Below are 23,195 nucleotides of genomic sequence, written 5' to 3' on the forward strand. Positions count from 1 at the left end.
AACCCCAATTGCCTCACCAAGAAAAAAAAAATGGCAATTCAATTAGAGTATAGTCTGACTAATACAACAAGAGTCTAATGGAGAGGGCTAACCTTGGAGACAGGAACACCTGAGTTGTATTTCTGACAAGTGTTACCAGGAAGGAAGGAAGGAAGGCAGGCAGCAAGTACTTTTTAAGATGCTTACTATGGGGCAAGTCACTTAATTTTTCATTCATCTATATACTAAGTTATAGGAGTACTGATCTGAATGGAGAAACGTCTTGACACCCAGGAGTTCCTCACACTGAAGAAAGGAGTCCTATAATAAATTTACAACCTACACTAGATCCAGGAACAAAACATACACACACACACACACACACACACACACACAAAGTCTTATACCCTTTGAGTCTAGAAAAAGGAGAACCAGAGCATAAGATTTTTGTCAATATGTCCAGCACAGACCAAAATAGTGGCTACTCAGACTCTAATAATATTAATTGTCTAGACAAGAAATATCCCTAGAGTGGAGAAGGGCCATTCACCCCAAAGCCACAGCTTTATAGAAATACAAAAAGACTAGAGATAGTATTAGGGACTAAATTACCTTTCATCTACTCAGTATAAATGTTGTGTATATTTCGTTATTTATATGTTGTCTCCCCCTTATAGAATGTAAGCTCCTTGGATGCAGGAATTGTGCCTTTCTTTGTATCTCCTCAATTTAGCATGTTGTTAGATGCATAGAGCCAAATAAATGCTGCTTGATTTATTTATTGTTGATTGATATCCCTTAAAAATCTCTAATCCCCTTTGTTCTAATTCAGTTCTCATTAAATTACCTTTTGATGCAATTTTGTCTAGAAGGCAGGGTTATGCAAATGATTTCCAGCTAATAGTAATCTTGCCCAATAAGTTGCTCATTTAAAACAAACAGGATTAGCCTTTAAAAAAATAAATAAAACAGCTTTTTATGAACTTGGCTAATGTGACTTGTTTTCTCAGATCCTGGTTACCATTCAGTAAACTAATAAAACAACCTGTATCTGTGAACATCACTACAGGGTACAAACATTCTATGAGGCATTCATTTATTCATTAATTAAACCTTCATTATTACATGCCTACTTTATATACCACAATGTGTGGAAGGTTGGGCTAGATGCAAAGACAAATAACAAATTGTTCCTGTCTACAAGAAGCTTCACTCTAGTAGAGAAGATACAAGATACAGATTACAATTACTAATAATTTCTGAAGATTTTTGATTTCATCAGTGTAAATATTTTTCCACAATGAATAACCAGAAATAGGACTTTAGTGGAGTGTTACAAGATAAATATAATACAAATTAGAATATGATGACTGCACAGAGGAATATAAAATTCTATGAAATCTGATAAATAAGAAAAAACTTCCAGCTGGGAAATGACAGAAGTCTTCCTGAATGAGGTAACATTTGACCTGGGTCTTGAAACTATGAATAGATGAACACCATCTTAACTGCATCAAAAGATGACAAGAGCCCTTTCCTCCACAAAATAGTGGGCAAGCATAGAACCTAATGAAACAGTTTGATTGTATCAATTGGAATAAACTTTCTACCAATTAGCTCCTCTATGCCTTAGGAAATGGTTTCATGAGCTCATAAGGTCATAGTTTTAGAGCTAAAAGGGATCTTAGAGACCAATACTATCCCTCAATTTACAGATACAGAAAATGAGGTGAAGTAATTTACCCAAGGTCACACAAGTGACAGAGACAGGATTTTAAAGAAATTCGGTCAACCTGTTGTGCATGATAAAAATTAATTACCAGAGGTCCAATCATCTGTGCTTCTCCATACTTAGAAAAGTTGATCCTCAAATAACAGAGAACAGTCTTCCAAACATTACAGAACTTGACAGAGCTTTAGAAGTCATTTTATAAGTGACTTGTCTAAGGCCACATGGATCTTAAGTGACAGACTTATTTTGTTGGCTTAACCAGTAGCAGGGGATAAATCCTAGTCCAGATTTAAGACTTTGACAAGGGAACATTTCTACCTTCATATAACATCTATTGTTTATGTTCTCTTCTCTCCTCCAACACTGCCACCAGTTGCAGGCCCTCATCATCTCACAACTGGAGTACAGAAAAAGCTTGATAGTTGATCTCCCTGGGAAAGTAAAGGGAATAAGCATTAATTAAGCACCTTCTTTGAGCCAGACACTGTGCTAAATACTTACCTCATTTGATCCTCACCACAACCTTGGGAGGTAAGTGCTATTATTATCCTCTTTTTACATTTGAGGAAACTGAGGTAAGCAGATTTTTAAAAGTGACTTGTCCAGGATAACACAGCTTGTGTCCGAGGCTGGATTTGAACTCAGATCCTCCTGACTACAGGCCCAATGCTCTACTTACTGCACCACTTAGCTGCCTCTTTGCTTTCTGTCTCTCCTGTTCCAGTTTTTCTTCCAGTAGCTGTCAAATTCATTTTCCTAAAGCTCAAGTATGACCGTGTCACACACCTTCCATTTCTCCACATATACACCCAAACAAGCACATTCAGTCACTTCCAGTGGTTTCCTATTGCCTCCAGAAACAAATATAAAGCATCTATTTGGTGTTTAAAGCCCTCCATAATCAGTCCTTCCTATCTACATAGACTTCTTACACCTTGCCCTATCTACACCCCACCACACATTCCAATTCTGTGTACCAGGGACACTGGCCACCCTGCTTTTCCTCACATTAGACATTTAAAAATTAATAACATTTTTTACTTAATGGTTTTTTGTTTTGTTTTGTTTTTTTAGTGAGGCAATTGGGGTTAAGTGATTTGCCCAGGGTCACACAGCTAGTAAGTGTTAAGTGTCCGAGGCCGGATTTGAACTCAGGTCCTCCTGAATCCAGGGCCGGTGCTCTATCCACTGCGCCACCTAGCTGCCCCCTTCCCATGCCTTTTAACTGGATGTGCCCCATGCCCAGAATGCTCTCCTTCCATATTTCAGCCTTCTGGCTTCTCTCCATTCTTTCAGTCTCAGATTAAGTTTCACTTTCTGCAAGAAACCTTTACCCAATCTCTTTCATTCTAATGTCTTCCCTGTTAACTTCTTGACAATTTAGCCTGTATATAGTTTGTTTGTACGTGGTTGCCTGCTGTCTTCTGTGAGCTCCTTAAGAGCAGGGACTGTGTTTTACCATCTTTAGCACAATGCCTGACACATATTAGGAGCTTAATAAGTGCTCTTTGACTGCTGATAGATCAGGTAAACAACTGTTTCTGGGCAGGCTTGTCATTGTACTCCTCCATACCTTCACTGCTCCGTAATTTTCCAAACCAGAATACCCTCCCTGGCCACCAGTGTGGTTTCCCACTATTGGAATGTAGGTTCCTTCAGGGCAGGAACTCTCTTGGTCTTTGTATTCTTAGCACTTAGCAGTCAAATTAGTGTTTATTCTTCTTTCTCCTTGACATCTAGTGAGTACTTAATAAATACTTACTCATTCATTCATCAGTCATCGGGAGGGAACCATGCAATGGAAAGACTGATGGATTTAGAGTTTGAGAATCTGGATTTCCAAGTTTCCTCATCTGTAAAATAAGAGGGCTGACTGATAGAAATCCTTCTAAGGTCCTTTTTAGTTTTATATTTATGACCTGATGATCCTACTCATCAGAATGAATGTGTTTTGGGCTATTAGATGCAAAAAATACAGAATACTTTTTGAATGCCTAGGAGTTTGGTTCTTAAAAATTTCAAGGTAATTGTGAGGATCAAAAGAGGTGAATGCAAATCCCAAAGCATCCCATATCACATCATTGTCATCATCACCACCACCATCATCATTTACAGGTAGAGTATATCATTTCATTACCAGAAGGAATATGTTAATAATATCTCCCTCCAATGGATTGGCTCTCCTGAAATCTCATTTAAGTCATATAGAGTGGGCCTTTCACTGTTAGTTACAGACATCGTTAAAGCAGTCAACCACCACGTCTCTTATATTATATAGAATCTTATAGAGTATTTTTAGTGTCTTCTAAATACCAGTGGCATGAAAATTATCTATAAAAATCTAAGAAAGTTTAAATGATGAAAGTTCTCTAGAAAACCCTGCAGTCTATTCATTGAGCTGAAAACTGAATGGTGATGATGTCATTATACATTCTTAAACACCCCCAGGGTAATGCTGTACACACATAGAGAAATTATTCTGTCCCACAGCTTGCAATCTAAAATTAGATAAACACTGCCAAACCAGATAAACAGAGACAGCACTTTGATTTTTCAAGAGGGAACTGAAAATGAAAAGGAGACCAAAAAAGGAGTTGATGGGAAAAGAAATAGAATACAGAGAATGAAAAGAGGTACAGACAAATAATTGATTTACTCTCCTTTATGCCAATCATCTTTATCAGATTGTAAAATATAAGTGCTATTAGGGACTAACCACACCAATTGTATCTGTCATTAGATTAGTTCTGTGAAGCTTATAAAACATTCATTGAAAATAAATTAATAGGGGGCAGCTAGGTGGTGCAGTGGATAAAGCACTGGCCCTGGATTCAGGAGTACCTGAGTTCAAATCCATACTCAGACACTTGACACTTACTAGCTGTGTGACCCTGGGCAAGTCACTTACCCCCACTGCCCAGCAAAAAAAAAAGAAAAAAAAGAAAAAGAAAATAAATTAATAAGAGTAGTAACACTAGAGTCTTCCACTAATGCTTCCCTGAAGAATGGGGGAGATCCCAGTATCTCAAACATTATGCTAATGGAGTCCAAACTTGGTTCTACCACTCTGGGAAAGACTTCAAGAATGGAGATGACAGACTGTTATGACTGTCATCCAAGAAGCATCCTAAGCTAAATTCAAAGAGGTTTGAACCAGCTTGGCCACAGGGTAGTGAAATTTTTTGGCCTCAGTTCTACAAGACAGTCTATAGTTCAATCTAACAGCTACAAAGCTGGAGGGTGATCCTTACTGATGAAATTACAATACTGAAGTAGAGTCATAAAACAAAGTATTTTCTTTTTTAAGCTATGAATTATGGGATTTGAACTATTTTTATTTTAATAAGAAATGCTATAACCTAATATAAATTATCTCAATGGGGAATATTTTAAATTCTTTGGTTTCTAATGCTTTTTCCTTTTGGAAAAAGAAAGAATTTGAGCAAACTTTTGTCTTATATTTTTGTTTTCTGTCCTTTCTGGAAGAGAACCATGACGTTGGGAGATGTCATGACTTGAATTGGATTTAAATGAGGGAGGGCTGTGCAAAGTCATCAACCTCACTCTCTCCAGAGTCATCTGGGTCCAGTAGCAAGATAAGTATCAGTACCACTGGAGATTTCCCTGGACCTTTGAATCAATTGGGGTTAAGTGATTTGCCCAGGGTCATGCAGTTAGTGTTAAGTATCTGAGGCCAGAAGAGAGGGCCAATGCTCTATCCACTGTGCCACCTAGCTGCCCCCTTTTATTTTTTATGATTATAATGGCAATACAGTATTAATCTCATAATTATAAAACATCTTTTTAAAGGAACCTATAATAAACTACCTGAGGGCAGGAAATGGGTCTGGTTTTTGTTTCTTTGTTTTTGTAGTTCCATATGTCACCTCATATATTTTCTACTCATCAGAATATATTGATGATACTGATTTTCATACAAAAGTCTAATGATGGCCCATCATACAGGGAAAAGAACACAGGCCTGGAGATTCCAAAGAGCTGGGTTCCCAGTAGATTTGTCATTTAAGAGGTGATGATAGGGAACTTCTGAGTCTCCTTTTCTTTATAAAAACTGGATAGTAATTTTGAATGACTATCTCAAAAGATTGTTGTAAAGAAAGTGCTTTGTAAGCGTAGATCTTTACAAATTCAATTTGTTTCTTTCAAAGCAGAAACCTAAGTTGTGCCTCATTGTTTGCTTAATGAAGTACACAAATCAACCATCAATTTTATAATATACTATAAACTCAACATTTATAGGAAATACCAAATAAGCCAACAAACAAGCATAAGATCAGAAGCTTAAATCTGAAATGGATGTCAGAGATTATTTAGTTGACCATCCTAAAAATAAAATTATAAAAATGAGGAAACTGATGCCCAGAGAAAGTTGAAGGTTACTCAAGTGACTGAATCAAGACCTGGTTTTCTGATTTAAAATCGAGTGCTCTTTCATCTGTTTAAAGTTCCCTTGCCTTTTGGCTACCAACCATCAATATTCAAGTTATTATAACATCTTGTTCCCCAAAAGCCATTTTACTCCTATCTCAAAATGAGAGTGAACCAGCTGTGAAATTCACATGACAAACCCTGGACTAAGCTTCTGGGCATGGAGTTAGTTTGCTTCAGGAAAGCTAAAGGAACCCCTTTTCCCGACGGAGTTGGCAGTTCAGGGGCTTATTAGTTTGGTTTTTTGTTACTGGTTTTGTATTTTTTTTTTTTGCATTATAAGGACACCTATCTTTGTAATAACGAAGCCATCGTTATAATGAGTCCGCCAGTATTTGGTCTTCTGGCATTGCTAAAAGGGAAGCCTTAATGGCACTTACAGAAAGTATTTTTAAAGCTTTACCATATGGCATTTCCGTTTTTCCTAGGTGACAGTTCTCAATAGCCTGAGTTCTTGGGGTTGGACGGGGAAAACGCCATTCACTTTTCGCATGTTCTTGGTCTATAAAAGACTGTGAAAAACGTGTCAGATACCTTATTAGGAATAGAAAATCAAGCCAGCGCGGAGCCTTGCGCGCACACAGAAGGCGCTTCAACGTGGGCTGAACGGAATTGAAATACGCCTGCAAGGCGGTACAGGAAGGTAGCAGTAATCCTCAGGACTTCGGGCAGAGCGTATTAACCTCGGGTCCGTAAACTTTAAAAAGAAAGGTTTAAGTTCAATGCCAATACAATCGGCTTCCTATGTGTTTTATTTTTCTGCATTTAAAAACATTATTCTGTGAAGGGGTCCAAAGGTTTCAGACTGGTAAAGGGGTTCATGAGCCCCTCCCCCCCCAAAAAAAGGTTAGGGACTCCTAAAGCAACCCCCGGTATAAAATGCTAAATCCATACGAGTAAAGAAAAGATGTGCAAGATCTTTCCCCGATTAGAACCATGTGACTAATGGCAAGTTTCTTATGGCTGTGTGGGAACTGAGGTTATCATATCAGTCTGGGAGACGAAGGAAAAAGGGGGTTCTGAAAGACTCAGTTTATCGCTCGGAAACATGACCTTTAACGAGCCCGGGATGGGCACATGCAGGCTGTCACGCGCCCTCCGCCCCCATCCCGAGCCCCCGTGGGAAGGGGGTCCCCATCGGGGCGGCGGGCGAGAGCGACCGTTTAACCGAAGACGGAAGTCCGGACGCGGGAGGTGGCGGTGGGGGTGGGGGGGCGGTGAGTCGGGAGCCCGAGGTCCGCACGGCCCGAGGCAGCGGACGGCTCCCTCACACCCCGGACGTTCGCCGCTCGCCCGCTTTGGGGAGGGCGGGAGATGTGGCCGTTGGACTACGGATCCCGGCCGGCGCCGCGCCGCGCCGCCTCCTGGGGTCGCCAAAGCGGGGGAAGCGCTGCAGGCTGGGACTCGTAGTCTGGCTGGCCTGGGGTAACCGGGAGCCGCTCGCTGCTCCGTCTCATGCACATTTCAGGGCTGGGGGTTGGCGTCAGGGTGCTCTCCACCCCCGGGGAAGTGCTGGCCGGAGTTTGCGGGAAGGAGGCGGGGACGTCCCCGGGTGGGGTGCACCCGGAGAAGGGGGGAAGGGGGGGGCTCTGAGTAGGGTACTGGAGGCCGCAGCACGTGGGGGGGTGGTTAGAGCGAGGGAACCAGGAAGCCCCCACGCGCCGCCCACTGCCGCTGTGACGGGTTAACGCTTCCCCTAGTGGAGGGCGGGTTGGGGACCACCTCCGTGAGGGAGTCGCCCCTCCCCCAGCCTCGCGTCGACGCTCGCTCCGCCCCATCCTCTGACGCATGCGCGGCGACCCCACCCCCTTGTCCTCTCCACCCCACCCCTCCCCACACCCGCAGCGGCCGCCACCGCCTCTCCCTCTCCTTTCTGCTCTTTCCTCCTCCTCTTTTTCTCTCCCCTCCTCCCCTTCATCTTCCTTCTCGTCCTCCCCCTCCTTTTGGACTGACGCTCGCGCCGGGCGCCGGCGTCAGACGCGCAGGGGCGGGGCGAGTACGACGCCGGGTATAAATAGAGGGTGCGGGAGGCGGTGCGTCCCCTTCTCCCCGGCGGTTAGTGCTGTGAGTGCGGAGTGTGTGCTCCGGGCCCGGAACACACATTTATTATTAAAAAAATACAAAAAAATACAAAAAAATCTTTTAAAAAACCCACAAAAAAAATCATAAAAAATCCGCGTCTCCCCCGCCGGAGACTTTTATTTTTTTTCCTCTTTTATAAAATAACCCGGTGAAGCAGCCGAGACCGACCCGCCGCCCGCGGCCCCGCAGCAGCTCCGAGAGGGAACGAAGAGACAGGCCTTCCCCGCCGCCAGGACCACAGCCACCTCCCGAGCCAGCCCCTGAGCAAGCAGCACCGGTAGCCGGCGGCGGATCGTACCCGTTCCGTGGCCGTTGAGTAGTTTTCGATTCCGGTTGATTTTTGTCCCTTTGCGCTTGCCCTCTCTCCCCTCCCCCCCAGCCCCCCGGCTCCAGACTCCGGCCCCCCACACTCCCTTACCTCTTCCCACGGAAAGTTCGCGGCTTGTGACCCTTCGGGCGGCGGCGCCGAGATGAACCCCAGCGCCCCCAGCTACCCTATGGCCTCGCTCTACGTGGGGGATCTGCACCCCGATGTGACCGAGGCGATGCTCTACGAGAAGTTCAGCCCGGCCGGGCCCATCCTCTCCATCCGGGTCTGCAGGGACATGATCACCCGCCGCTCCCTGGGCTACGCCTATGTCAACTTCCAGCAGCCGGCGGACGGTGAGAGCCCGGTGCTGGGAGGGAAGGGGTCAGGGGCGGAGAGGCCACGAGGGAGCTGGCTGAGGTCCGGATGGGGGTGGGTCCGAGGAGACAGTTTGGGAGTGAAGGTCTTTTAGGGGTGGGAGAAGAACCGCGGGCGGGCCATGGTTTGGGGTCCAAGTTGGGGGAAAAGATGCGTCCGGGCTGGGCTGTCCCTGGAGCCATGTTCACACACACGCGGCACCCACACGCCCCTCGCCCCGAGCACTTCCTCCTTTGCGACCATTTTCTCGGCCGCAAAGCCACTTCCAAACTTTGATGACGCGTAGGTTTGGGGGTTGGGATCCTGTATTTCCCAAGCCCTCCCTCTCTTAAGGCGTGGGATTTGCTGGTTTGGGGCGTTGGGCGCCGGCCCGTTCCACAGCTGCCAGTGATGTGATTCCTCAGGTATGGGGGGGGGGGGGCCTCAACTCTCGGAAGCCGGGAGAGATGTTCATGCCAAAGAAATCAGGTGCCCCCACATACCACGTGTTGAACTCTAACCCTTAGGCCCGAAGCCTGTGTCTGCTGAAATCCACCAAGCCAAGAGCTCTGGGCCTTGAAATAAAATTAGACTCGTTTGGCTAAATATAAAATGGAGACGAGGGGTAGTTGAGAAATGGGACTGCCTCTCGGTGGCACCTATTCTCCCTCCCCCTTCCCCCCTTTTGGCCTCTTAAAGAGGGGCTGGCCATCATTTTATTTAAATGCCAAAGTTCAAAACGGTTTACTTGAAACAGAACTTGTATGGTTGGCTTTAAGCTGTTGAGAAATTTACTCAATATTTTCTTTGCTTTCTGTTTCACCTGATATGATTTTGAGGTTTCTTCTATGTTACAAAGTTTCATCCTTGCTTAGTTTGAAGCTTCAGAGTATAGTGGAATTTTATTTTGATGTGAAATCGATACTTAAAGTGATGGTATCCATCTGGAATCGAGATTGTGAATTCATGATTTCTAGAATTATAACATTAGAAGTATTATGAATTCAACTTTTAAAATTTAGCCAAGTTAAACCAGATTTATGGCTTGGCATTTGAATAATTTTCAAAATTAGCTTAATTTTATTTAATAATGTTTACAGCTTTTATATGTTGTAAAGGAGACTATAATTCTAAAACGTGAAAGCTTTAAATCTAAGTTTTCCAGATCTACAAATTCCTTTGAAAAGAGAATTTTAGTAGTTGACCAACATTTTTAGTCTTGTCAAATTGATCACCATAATTTTTCTAAAATTTTAGTTTGAACCTGCTCTTGCTTCACTTTTGTGCTATTAAAACTAACTGTAAACAGTACTAAATGATTTTGCCCAAAATATTTTATTTACCTGATGTGTTATTAAATTGACTTGTTTACTTTTGACAGCTAATTGGTTAAACATATTACAGTAATTTGACCATCACTAATAACCAGAAAATGGCTAAATGGAGGTGATTCACTGGATCATACCTAGATCCAGAGCTGGGACAAACTTTAAGAGTTTCAAAGAAAAATAAAAATTACTTTACTTGGAAAAGTTGATCTTTGGTTGCCATGGATACAGGGTTCTGTTTACATTACTGGTCCTTTCTGGTAGTTAAAGAGCAGTACAGCAACCAATCAACAGAAATCGTTTCTCCTTTGGGATTATAATTCTATAATTTGTAGGCATTAGGGTCAATTTTAAGCATGTATTATTCAGAACTCACTTTTTTGCTTACATATACTACCTGATAGGATGGGCTTATCCACTCACTAATCTTTGAAAGTGACCAGCTAGCTTCAAATAAATAGGAAGAGGTGACTCATTCAAAAGAAGTTCAAGCAAAGTCAGCTAAAACCAGGAGAAACTGAATATGTGTGGTCAATTGATAATGGGCTGGCTAGCTGATTTCTAAAATGTAGGAACTGGAACTTTCATTTGCAGAAAAGTGCCTCAGGCATCATAAAAGTGGTTTTTCATATCTAAATTATGGGAAAAGGTGCTACTACTTGAGGAAATGATGGTCCTTTGGCCCAAAGGGTATATTTTTCTAACATCTGAAGGGCCCTATAGACAAAAGAGCAAATGTTTGCTTTTTTTTTTTAACCTATTCAAGATACAGAATTGATGGTTGATTTTTGTTGCTACTTGTCTCTGTAGTAAGGATTTGGGCCAAATCATAATGTGTAAAGCATAACTTAAAAGAGTAGTATTTATATTGAAGGAAGGAAGTTGTGGAATATAAGAATTACCATAAAATTAGCTTGATTATCTGAATACTTGGAAAAAATTAGGGAAATAGTGGCTCTTTGGTAAAAGAAAATATTTTTGATTTAGGAAGATGTCAGTAATTTAAAAATAATTCTCTTGTATATTACCTTAGTTCATGGGAAATAGTTGGTTTCTGTTGCTTATCTTACCCCACTTTAACAAATTAAAGATATTGGCAACTTCTCCCTTGCTTGCTAGTCACAAAGGTTACATGGAAGGAACATTAATCTGAGATCATTAAGGGCATTTTTTCCCTCAGAATACACAATCTTGAAAGCACTTTAGAGCATGTAGATAGTCTGATTTTCTTTCTCCCCACAGCTGAACGGGCATTAGATACAATGAATTTTGATGTCATTAAGGGCAAGCCAGTGCGTATCATGTGGTCTCAACGTGATCCATCACTACGTAAAAGTGGTGTGGGCAATATATTCATCAAAAATTTGGATAAATCCATTGATAATAAAGCATTATATGATACATTTTCTGCTTTTGGAAACATCCTTTCTTGTAAGGTAAGTTAAAGTTCCAGTTGATATATTATTTGGCTATGTTTAGTCATGCTTGGATGAGGTGAATTGCAAGAGATCAGAATATAATACTTAGAAACTGAGTAAATTACAGCTTTAGTAACAAATGATAAAATTTTTTTAGGTGGTATGTGATGAAAATGGGTCAAAGGGCTATGGATTTGTACACTTTGAGACACAAGAAGCTGCTGAAAGAGCTATTGAAAAAATGAATGGAATGCTTCTTAATGATCGAAAAGTGTAAGTATATGGTCATTTTAGTAAATTTCTCTAACCTTGTTGGTATGAGCTGGTTGGTGGTACAGGAACAAGCTAGGCCTGAGGGGAGAGCTCTGGGTGACTTCTGGATATCGCCTAATCTCTGGAATTCGAAATGGGAATAACTCAAGTTGGCCTGCTGTGCACAAGGAACTGTGATATGACTGGGGATACAAAGACAACCCAAGAAAGGTTCCTGACAACAAGGAGTTTACATTCTACTGCTAGGATATACTTTAACTTGAATATCACAAGTAACCAACTGGTAAATAGCAATAGAGAAAATAATATGAACAGCCAGGGAAAATCATGGAAGACTTTTAAAATCAAATGCAGAATTTGGAACTGGTGATCAAAAATGAAATCCAGGAGGAGGTATGTATATAAAACCAGAATATTTGAAATTTGAAAGTTGGTTATAAGGTAGTAATTGCTGATTATATCATTATAATTAATTTTCCTAAATGATTTTTAAAAATGACCAAGTAGATAAACATTTTGAAGCAAGAAAAACTAGTAAAAATGGTTTAAATGAAAAAAATTCCATCACAGTTTTTCATAATTTGTTAATGAAATCTTTGAAGTTGTAAATCTTAAATGCCAAAAGACTCCGGTTTTATTCTGATAGGTAATTGTATCATTCATCTAACATGACCTGAAGACAACCTTGATCTAAAGACCAAAGTCAATATCTTGACTTAGATACAAAAGAAAAACCAACATAGATTTATTTAGAGGCACTCAAAAATCTGCTTCAAAGTAACAGGTCTACATGTTTCAAAGGGTTTTACATTGGAAGCCCAGTTCTAGGATTAAGAAAATTACTCAGATGAAAATGAGAGTAAAAACTAAATACCTTGAATACCATAACTTTGGTAAAAAGTCTCATTGGATCAAGCATTTTTTATGGCTCTGGATAAATGAAGTAAAATCCTGCTACAAGTGGCCAGAAATTGCCAACTTGATTACTGCTACAATTCTCCCCTCCCTCCCCCCCCATGAAGTTTCCCAGTATTTTTATTTGGGCTATGAGTTGAATAGCTAAAATTAGTAGCTTCATTCACTGATTTTTATTTGAAGAAGCGACAGACAGAACCCTTTGGGCCCTAGGTGATAAGAGAGCTAGACATGGGAGCTCTGCAATAAGATAAGACAGCTAGATGGCATAGTGGATAGAACATTGATCTTGGAGTCAAGAAGACCCAAGTTCAAAACTAACCTTAAACAATCACTACCTATTGTGACTCTGGGCGAGTCTCAAGCTTAACTGAGGAAATTGGGATAACAACACCTACTACCCAGGGTGGTTATATCAACTGATATGTTTATAAAAGTGTTTCCACAGTGCTGGAAATATAGTAGGCACTTTATAAATGTTTCAAGCATTTCTTAAGCATGCCAGGCACTGTCCCTTAGGGATACAAGGAGGCAAAACATAGTCTATGTTTTAAAGGAACTTGGTCTAGTGGACAGCTACTAAAAGCCTTAAGAAAAGTGGTTTTGGGGCAGCTAGATGGCATAGTGGATAAAGCACTGGCCTGCCTTTGCACTAGTTTACACCCCATTTGGAGTTTTCTTAGCAGGGATAGAGGAGTGGTTTGCCATTTACTTCTCCAGCTCATTTTACCGATGAGGCAAACCAGGGTTAAGTGACTTGCCCAGAGTCACATGGCTAGTAAGTGTCTGAGGCTAGATTTGAATTCAGGAAAGATGGATCTAACTGACTCCAGGCCTGGGGCTCAATCCACTCTAGTACCTAGCTGCCTCTATATGTACTTACAGTTTTTTTAAAAAAATTGTCAATAAATAACCATTATTAAATCAAGCAAGCTTTCTTCTGGAATTTAAAAAAAACCTAATTGATCTTTTGCATTTCTATAACTAGCTTTGTCGGTCGATTTAAATCCCGTAAAGAAAGAGAAGCAGAACTTGGAGCTAGAGCAAAAGAGTTCACCAATGTTTACATCAAAAATTTTGGTGAGGACATGGATGATGAAAGACTTAAGGAGCTCTTTGGCAAGTTTGGTAATGTCTGTTACATTTCTTTACAATTGTAGTTATAAGCTATAACTTTGATTTTTATTTTTGTAAAAAACTGCATGGTGTGTTATAATATCGCTCTTAAATTATAATTTATACTATAATAAGTTCTTAGTTTAAACTAATTTCAGTCTACTGAAAAACCTATGTGTGAGTGATTAATTTTCAAGGTGATTGGAACCAGCCTGCTCACTTGGGAGTTATTGATGATGATTTTGTGGTTGCATTAAGTGTTTAAGTACTGTGTGAAAGCATTCGTTTTAAAGTTGAAAGTCATTGTGTTTACATATTTATTGTCCTTAATTTACAAAAGCAGTGTTACTGATTTTAGAGGGTGCATACTGTGAATTTTGCACTTGGCATAGTAAATTTGGTCACATTTTGAGTGTTGATGGCAAATTGTCTCATGCAGATAGATGATCTCTTCTGCCGTGCACATAACTTTCTACTAGTCCTTAAAAACACAGACCATCTTGACTTTTTAAACTTGTGAAAATGTAGTTCCTTATCTACCCTTTGTCTTCTCTTACTCTAAGAAGCCATACAGGTTGTGATGGGTTAGGTTTTTTGTTTTTTTTTAACCTGGGTATACATAGTATTCTACAGTAGGGTTGAGTGAATAAAAACTGACCTTGGAGTCAGAAATAGCTGGTTTCAAGTCCCTGCCACATGCTGGCTTTTTGTATTATGAGGCATGTAACCTCTGAGAACTTGGGACAACTCTCTAAGGCTTTTAAGTGGCTGGGGGGTAGGGGTTCCCTATACTTAAGAAATTTCAGGTTCAGACAAAAAAGGGTATAATATCAAAAAATCATTTGGTTGGGATGAAGACAGATAACTGTTAAGGGAATGGTGATAATTGGTTTTTTAAAATACCTACGTATACCAGTCGCATGAAACTTCTACACACTCAAATAGCTTAAGGATACATCATATGTATTGAGTTGGGCCAAGACTTAACTAGTAGGGGTGGTATTTCAATTTCATGTGTTCACATTTGCTCAAGTAGTGTTCTAATACCATTAAGAAATTTTTCTCCTGATGTGAGTTGAAAATCAATTACCATCTTCTGAGTAGTTTTGCAATAAATACTGTGTTAAATTTTTCTCTTAAAGGACCTGCTTTAAGTGTAAAAGTAATGACTGATGAAAGTGGAAAATCCAAAGGTTTTGGCTTTGTGAGCTTTGAAAGACATGAAGATGCACAAAAAGTAAGGCTTTAAGTAATTTTCCGAAATTATGACTATCTTGTATGGAAATAAAACACAAATAGTATCTGGAAGAAAAAAAGGGTATTGCTATTTTAATCATCATACCTGTGAAGACTCCTTGTTACAATTTTGTGTGCATATAGCTTATATACTAGTATATTTTGAGGAGTTTGTGATGTCCGTATACATCTGAAAAATATTTTTAGTGACAACAAGTTTTGTCCACTGTTATTCAAAGTAGACCAGTTGGTTGGTCATTCTCAGTTATAGTTTACTGGACTATCATAGGGATCTAAATAGCATTATCTTTATGATCTTTAAGGCTGTAGATGAGATGAATGGAAAAGAACTGAATGGGAAGCAAATTTATGTTGGCCGAGCTCAGAAAAAAGTGGAGCGACAGACAGAACTCAAGCGCAAATTTGAACAAATGAAGCAGGATAGGATCACCAGATACCAGGTTTGAGGGTTTTTTGTTTTCTAGTTGACAGCAACTAAGGCCAGGGTGGGGAATAGGAAACGTGGTTTTTGTTGGGTTTTTTTTCTTTCTTTTGAGCTGAGGGGGGGGAAATGAAATTGAAAGCCACTGTGGTAAAAATAAAACTGTTCAGGTTTGATTTAGTATATTTTAATAATTTTAATATATTACTATTTGATTATTTTAAAACTAAGAAAGGAAGCTAAAATTAGTTTTGGGTGGGTGGAGGGAGGGGGGAATAAAGCGAGAAATAACCAGTGAAATAACTAAAAGAACAAAATGAATAGACTTTGGAGAGATCTCAAAATTTCCCCAATAAAGGTATCTTAGACTACTGGCTTCATTAAATTAAGCATGGATATTCACTTTATACTTTTCCTTAAATACTATTTATACTTAACCGCTTTTTAGGGTGTTAACCTGTATGTGAAAAATCTTGATGATGGTATTGATGATGAGCGTCTGCGAAAAGAGTTCTCACCATTTGGTACAATTACTAGTGCAAAGGTAAAGCTTTGATTATTAAGAGTTTTTTCCTTATGAAAAGTGGCATCTCTTACATGTCCATGTGTATGTGTGTAGATGGGTGGATACAATTGAATTATCTAAGCACCCATCACAATAGGAAATATGTAGTCAAACTAAATACTCTCCAAGAAATACTTTTCAAAAACAAGTGGCATTAACCACATGGGGGTACCAAAAAAATCCCGCCAAAATATTCCTTGCTCACAAGGAGCTCAGTCTATGTACAAATAACTTACACATGAAATAAATTGAGGATAAGCAAGAAAACAGCTCTAGCTTTTAAAAGGGGGTGTTGAGAAAGTAGGATTTTAGCTAGGACTTGAAGTAAGCCGGGAGAAAAAGAGGGGAGAGCATTTCAGGCACAAGGGACAGGCAAAAATGCCCAGTCAGGAAGCCGGTGTCATTGGACTGCTCAGTACATGGGTTGAGTAAGATGGAAAGGCTAAAAGGAAAGGGGGCCAGGTTATATACAAAGGGCTTTGATAAACAGGATAATATGTTTGATCCTAGAGGTGATTTGAAGCCACTGGAGTTGATTTGATTGAGGGGAGAGAATTGATAAGACTTGAAGCAGGGACACTCAACCAGCAGGCTATCCAGGCATGGGATATCATGGTGGTATCAGAAGAGAGGAAGGGAACATAGACTAAAAATGCACCCACACCTCATTGGCAATCTGGTGTGAAGCCTGTGGATCCTTTCCAGAATATTTTAAACTACATTAGAGGGAGCCATGGTGGTATTGTGAATAGAATGCTGGACCTGCATTCAAGGATACCTGAATTAATCCATTCTCAGATTCTTACTAGCTATGTGATTCTGGTCAAGTCTACCCAATATTTCCTTCTTTAAAAAATAGGGATAGTAATTGCATCAGTCTCTCAGGGTTGTTATGAAAATAAAATGAGGTATTTGCAGAGCACTTTGCAAACTTTAAAGGATATAGATATATATGTTTATAGTATTACAAAGGATTTTCATTTATTGAAATATTTAGTAATTTCTTTAACATTCTTAGACCCTAGGTTAAGAACCTCTGATAAATGTCAGTTCTTAAGAAATGATTTAAGAGAAGTCTGGTCCTGATAAGTTTCTTCGAGGTTTGCCCTTGGGGCAATGTACCACATAGTTTTGAGTTTTTAGCTGTCAAACATAAATGAGCTAACAATAAAAATTTTGTTAAGCACAGAATGTATTAAATAGGTAGTACAGGAAGGAGTCATGAGTTCTATAATGAAGGCTGGGATATCAGAAAGGAGAAAGGATGATAGCCTACTCTAATTTGTGATTCCATTTAAGGTATAGTTTTTGATTCTTTTTTCATGAAGTAGAGTAATGTGCATACTAGAGCTCGACACTTTCTAGTCTTCATTCTACAATGAAAAAATACACAAGTTTCTGTTTTCATTTGAGGCTTGTATGTAAGTATAACTGCATCTCAAGCATTTTTTCTTGGTCCAGTACTGGGTGTCTTGGTGTATGTAAGGGTGTGTCCATTGAAGGTTGAATAAATTTGTGAACCAAATTAGCATAAAAGGAAGCCTGCAATGACAACTTCCTAACTTAGATAGGAATCTAAATGTCATAACTAGTCTTCTACTCTTCACCTCAGGGCCTTACTTAGCCAGTGGTATGGAGGGTATTTTTAATAGAATGTTCAAATCTTTGTAACTACTACAAAAAAGCAATTTGTTCTTCATAAACTAACATTGACAGTTCCACCTGAACTTTGGAGAGTTGAAATTAATTGGAGGTGTCTAAATTTGGACAAATTTCATTGGAACTGAGTGTGGAAGTTCAATGAACAAAATCCAGTTCTATTTTAAAAATATTTGGTCAGATCATTATCCTATTCCCCTCTTGTTTTAACATATTGTTTATTACTAATTCATAATTACTAATTGACAAGGTACAGATCAAATTGGGCTTTTCCCGGTTAAGTGGGGAAAACTATAACCTATAAAAATTGGATGTTACAGAATACAAGTGACTTTGAACATGTTTTCAATAAACGCCAGTGTGCAGTATCCAGGAACAATATGACATATCATTAGTGGTTCCTGTGTATGGTGGAATGAGCATTAGACAAGGTCTCCTACAGGTATTCATCTTTGTGATCATGGGTGCAAGCATTCCTCCTTATTCAACTATTTATTACTAATTGATGGAGGAAGCAGTTCATCTTTGGCTTTCCCTATCTTAATGCATTTAGTGAAGAATAAAACTCAACCCCAGATTTTAGAAACTCCCAGGAGTTTGGAACACACCTGCAGTAAACCCCACTATGCAGATCATCCAGGAATAATAAATAACATGTCATTAGTGGTTCTTTGTATGATGTAATGAGCATGTGACTTGAGGTTCCCACAACTTGTTAGCTCAGTGACCAACTTGAGCAACTTGGTCCTGAGCCCCAAATTTGTGATTATGAAAACAAGGCTAAATACTTGGAATAATGAAGAAATAAGGCATTTGTATAGCTCTTTGTGCATGCTTGTTATTGCCTCTCTGGACTTTAGTGTAATTTCAGCATTTTTGTTTTCCCCCTCTTTCAACAAGGTGATGATGGAAGGTGGCCGCAGCAAAGGGTTTGGGTTTGTATGTTTCTCTTCGCCAGAGGAAGCTACCAAAGCAGTCACGGAAATGAATGGCAGGATTGTTGCCACTAAGCCATTGTATGTAGCTTTAGCCCAGCGCAAAGAGGAGCGGCAGGCTCACCTCACAAACCAGTATATGCAGAGAATGGCGAGCGTCAGAGCCGTGCCCAACCCTGTGATCAACCCCTATCAGCCTCCTTCAGGTTACTTCATGGCAGCTATTCCTCAGGTATGTACTAAGAAAAGAACAACCACTTTGTTTTTAAAATTAGTTTGGTATGTAACATTTGGCATGGACATGAGTTAAAGCCATAAATATTGATGGTGGTGTGTATTTTACCAGTATATTTCAGTGAGGATTTAGTTGACCTGCCTGGTTAGTAGGGGCATAGTATCTGGGAGATAATTGGAGATGATATAAATGATTGGTTTGTTTAATTTTGTTCTGCAGACTCAGAACCGTGCTGCATACTATCCTGCTAGCCAAATTGCTCAACTCAGACCAAGTCCTCGCTGGACTGCTCAGGGTGCCAGACCTCATCGTAAGCCCCTTTTTGGTTTTTATAAAATGTATGTTTAGCATTGACAGCTCTTCAAAGTAAATTATGATCAAGGTACCCTTGAAGCTCTTTTTCACAATTGCCATGTTTTAAGAATCTATGAGGTAGTTCTCCTAAGGGGGTTTTATTTTCATGAAAATTGCATCAGAGTTATAACTTGCATTTACTTGCTCTTTAAACCTGGTCTTTCAGATGAAGTGTTAGGAAGGTGTTGCTTGCTAATACATCATTTGTTTTTGTAGTCCTCTTAAGGCTGTTCAAATGTATGATAAATGAGACTGAGTTTTAAAGTATGTAAATATGCATTCTTCTGATAATGAGTAATACATGGCTGCATTTTTAAATTAAGCATTCCAGAACATGCCCGGTGCTATCCGCCCAGCAGCTCCTAGGCCACCATTTAGTACAATGAGACCAGCTTCTTCACAGGTTCCACGAGTCATGTCAACACAGCGTGTTGGTAAGTGTTCTTTAATCTTTGGGGTATGATGAATAGCAAAAAAAAATGTTAAGACTTAATATTCCCTCCTTATTCCCTCCCCACTCAGCAAACACATCAACTCAGACAATGGGTCCACGTCCTGCAGCAGCTGCTGCAGCAGCTACTCCTGCTGTCCGCACAGTTCCACAGTATAAGTATGCTGCAGGTGTTCGCAATCCTCAACAGCATCTTAATGCACAACCACAGGTTACCATGCAGCAGGTATGGATTTAATTATGATTATAAAAAGTGGCCATCCCAACAGGAACTGAAGGCAGCAGCATAATAAAATAGTTTGGGTGATTTTAAAAGTTTATTAGCATCTGTCTCCATTTTTCAGTAGCATGTAAAGTGTAAGGATTTTTCATAATAGATAATAACATGGATTACCTTGTGATAGAATTTTTTAAAATGTTAAATGTTTTAATGTTGATAATCATTTCTTAGCTACAGATCTTAGAGGTAAAAACAGTTGCTGCTTAACAACCAGTTGCTTTGTTCTATTGTGTACAGTTTAGCAAAATTATTGGTGGAAACATTTACAGGAAAGGAAGTTCAGGGATTACTTTGGAATAGGCTGGGGTCCTTGGAAATTTTGCATTACCAGTCAATTTCATATTCATATATCCAGATTTACAGTCTTCATTATGCCTTCATCTGTACATAAAGATACTCAGGTGCTATAAATTTATGCATGTTAACATTTTATTTCTAGCCTGCTGTTCATGTGCAAGGTCAAGAACCTTTAACTGCTTCCATGTTGGCATCCGCCCCTCCTCAAGAGCAAAAGCAGATGCTGGGTAAGTATTTATTTGATCTTAACCAAGCCTGAATTTATTTGTTTCTTTAATTTTTTTATGGTATTCATTTGTATTTAACAACAAAATCAAGGCATTGCAGGCTAGAAATACAAGTAATATACTTTTCAGGCAGAAATGAGATTTTTTTGCTTATCTTGGTAGCATCCAAGCAGGCAGGTGGTATTTTTAGCTGATTTGGAGTGACTTGCTCTTTTGAAATAGAGGATCTTTATTCCTTTTCTTAGACCAGGGAATTAGGGTTATCATATCCAGTTTCCTGAAAGGGCAATTTGAACCAAAATTTGAGATGGGAAAACTTGACTGCTGAGTTTTTGTTCAAGATTTTAGTTTTTCATTTAATATTATACAGTCTTTTCATGGGAAAAACTGATGTACCCTGGAGTGACTAGATGAATGGATAAAATCTGACTTTTCAGATGTTTCTATTTCCACAAAAGAAACAATAGTCCTTTTACTAAGGCATTCATATATTCATATATAGAATACAAATATTAATGTCATAGTTCTGATTTATAGTTTTGAAAGGTACTAACATAAAATGTGGATTTGAAATCTTTTTATTCACCCCACCCCCAGGTGAACGGCTGTTTCCACTCATTCAGGCCATGCACCCCACCCTGGCTGGTAAAATCACTGGCATGTTGCTAGAAATTGACAACTCTGAGCTTCTTCATATGCTTGAGTCTCCTGAGTCTCTCCGCTCTAAGGTAATTTTAATTTCTGACCTAGACTCCTGCTTGAATGATTTTTTAAAAGATCTTTACCTTAAATAAACAAGTAATACAAGGTAATATGCTTAAGGGTTAGACTTCACAAGCAAGGCCTGTAGGCTCCCTTCTGATTCTGTGGTTTATATATAGCTATTGAAATATCATGGGATTCAAAACTTGTTTTTTTCCTGGCTCTCTCCCCATTCTCTCCCTATATCATACTTTGAGTAGAAATTTGCCCACCTATTTATTAAGGTCTATAATCAATCATAAGTGATTGGGGGCGCATCTAGGTGGTGCAGTGGATAAAGGTCCAGCCCTGGATTTAGGAGGACCTGAGCTCAAGTCCATGAGTTCAGGTGTCAGATACTTGATAATTACTAGCTGTGTGACTCTGGGCAAATCATTGCCCCACAAAATAAGTGATTAGTGTCTTCTATTGCTTCATAGTGTTTTTTTCTGGCAGGTTTGGAGAATTTTATACTACCAACTAGAGCCCCTTTGCTCTAATTCCATTAATTTATTCTCCTTAGGTTGATGAAGCTGTAGCCGTACTACAAGCTCACCAAGCTAAAGAAGCTGCCCAGAAAGCAGTTAACAGTGCCACTGGCGTTCCAACTGTTTAAGAGTAAGTACTCTACAAGTTGCTTTTCCTACTTTATCCTTTAAAAGTTTTGTACCAGATGAAAACATTTTTTAAATTCATTATGTAGCAAAATATTTCTGGCCACTTTACTTAATATATGTTCGAATTACAAATGGCAGTGAAGAAAGAAGAGCAAAATGCTTGAGATAAGGCACTGTACTACTCCTGTCCCACATTCACTTATTTGGATATGTTGATAAGTCAGCCAGAAGAAACAGACTTACAGAAAAATCATACCAAATTGCCACAGCCAAGGACAGCAAATGAATGCTTTTCCTTAGGGAAAAGGTACCATTCTCTACAAGACTATTTGCCCTATGGTAAGGGTGGGTGGAAATTAACGACCACCTAGGATAAAGATGGCATACTTATTATTCTTTACTGTTGTGGGTGTAGGTACCAGCCACACTACTTTTGGGTATGCATTCCATAAGTTAGTGACCCCTGATTTAGTCTTGCCTGTTGCAAAAAATTTAAAAAAAAAAAGGGGGAGAGATAAACTTTTTTTTCTCTTAACTTACAGAAAGATCAGGGACCACGAAATGGAACCTGCTTCACCGAAGAAAAATATCTAAACATCGAAAAACTTAAATATTGTGAAAAAAACATTGCAAAATATAAAATAAATAAAAAAAGGAAAGGAAACTTTGAACCTGATGTACCGAGCAAATGCCAGGTCTAGCAAACTTAATGCTAGTCCTAGATTACTTATTGATTTAAAAACAAAAAACAAGAAAAAACAAAAAACCCAAAAAAAAATAGTAAAATATATAAAAACAAATTAATGTTTTATAGACCCGGGGGGAAAAGAATTTTCAGCACAGTACAAAAATTTAAAGCATTCCTTTCTTTAATTTTGTAATTCTTTACTGTGGAAAAGCTCAGAATATCACCACTGTTTTAGATAACAGAATTGATAGCTGAGCAAGGAAACGTAATTTGGATTATAAAATAATTGCTTTAATAAAAATTCCTTAAACAGTGGACAATGACTTTTTATACTCTTTTCAGTCTCTTTATATTGGCATGCTTTAAAGTAGCTAGCCTAGCGTCTTTAGTACTGAGCTGGAATTTAGCCGACAACACCAAGTGTCTCCAGTTGGAAAGCCTACGACTTAGCTGTTGCTTGTGAACCTTTAGGTGTTAATGGAAACAGAGGTGAATATCTAATCCTTTTTAAA

At 39.3% G+C, this 23,195-nt stretch overlaps 1 protein-coding gene and 1 long non-coding RNA gene across 2 annotated transcripts in view; one reads left to right on the top strand and one right to left on the bottom strand.

The window, feature by feature from the left end:
- LOC122734991 overlaps nt 1-7,421 on the bottom strand; it is a 54,272-nt gene extending 46,851 nt beyond the window's left edge. Inside the window, exons 1-3 of the long non-coding RNA XR_006354090.1 lie at nt 6,695-7,421; nt 2,030-2,142; nt 827-928 (exon numbers count right to left, since the gene is read on the bottom strand). This is a non-coding gene — a long non-coding RNA (uncharacterized LOC122734991). The remainder of the gene's footprint in view (nt 1-826; nt 929-2,029; nt 2,143-6,694) is intronic.
- Nucleotides 7,422-8,188: 767 nt separating this feature from the next.
- PABPC1 (poly(A) binding protein cytoplasmic 1) lies at nt 8,189-22,998 on the top strand. The gene is made up of 15 exons (XM_044004121.1): nt 8,189-8,905; nt 11,477-11,670; nt 11,810-11,925; nt 13,829-13,968; nt 15,099-15,193; nt 15,516-15,653; nt 16,083-16,178; nt 18,759-19,025; nt 19,248-19,338; nt 19,706-19,816; nt 19,905-20,059; nt 20,553-20,637; nt 21,235-21,365; nt 21,902-21,996; nt 22,538-22,998. The coding sequence occupies exons 1-14, from the start codon at nt 8,713-8,715 to the stop codon at nt 21,992-21,994; spliced, it is 1,905 nt and encodes a 634-aa protein (XP_043860056.1). The 5' UTR covers nt 8,189-8,712; the 3' UTR covers nt 21,995-21,996; nt 22,538-22,998.
- Nucleotides 22,999-23,195: the final 197 nt, after the last annotated feature.

Source organism: Dromiciops gliroides, chromosome 1, assembly GCF_019393635.1.
Source record: "Dromiciops gliroides isolate mDroGli1 chromosome 1, mDroGli1.pri, whole genome shotgun sequence".
NCBI classification, from domain to species: domain Eukaryota; kingdom Metazoa; phylum Chordata; class Mammalia; order Microbiotheria; family Microbiotheriidae; genus Dromiciops; species Dromiciops gliroides.

What these genes read in the sequence shown, in the direction of transcription:
- PABPC1 (XM_044004121.1), top strand. Translation starts at nt 8,713, where the DNA reads ATGAACCCCAGCGCCCCCAGCTACCCTATGGCCTCGCTCTACGTGGGG. An exon ending in CTTCCAGCAGCCGGCGGACG is followed by an intron (nt 8,906 to 11,476) that starts GTGAGAGCCCGG and finishes TTCTCCCCACAG; the next exon opens with CTGAACGGGCATTAGATACA. An exon ending in AGAGCAAAAGCAGATGCTGG is followed by an intron (nt 20,638 to 21,234) that starts GTAAGTATTTAT and finishes CCCCACCCCCAG; the next exon opens with GTGAACGGCTGTTTCCACTC.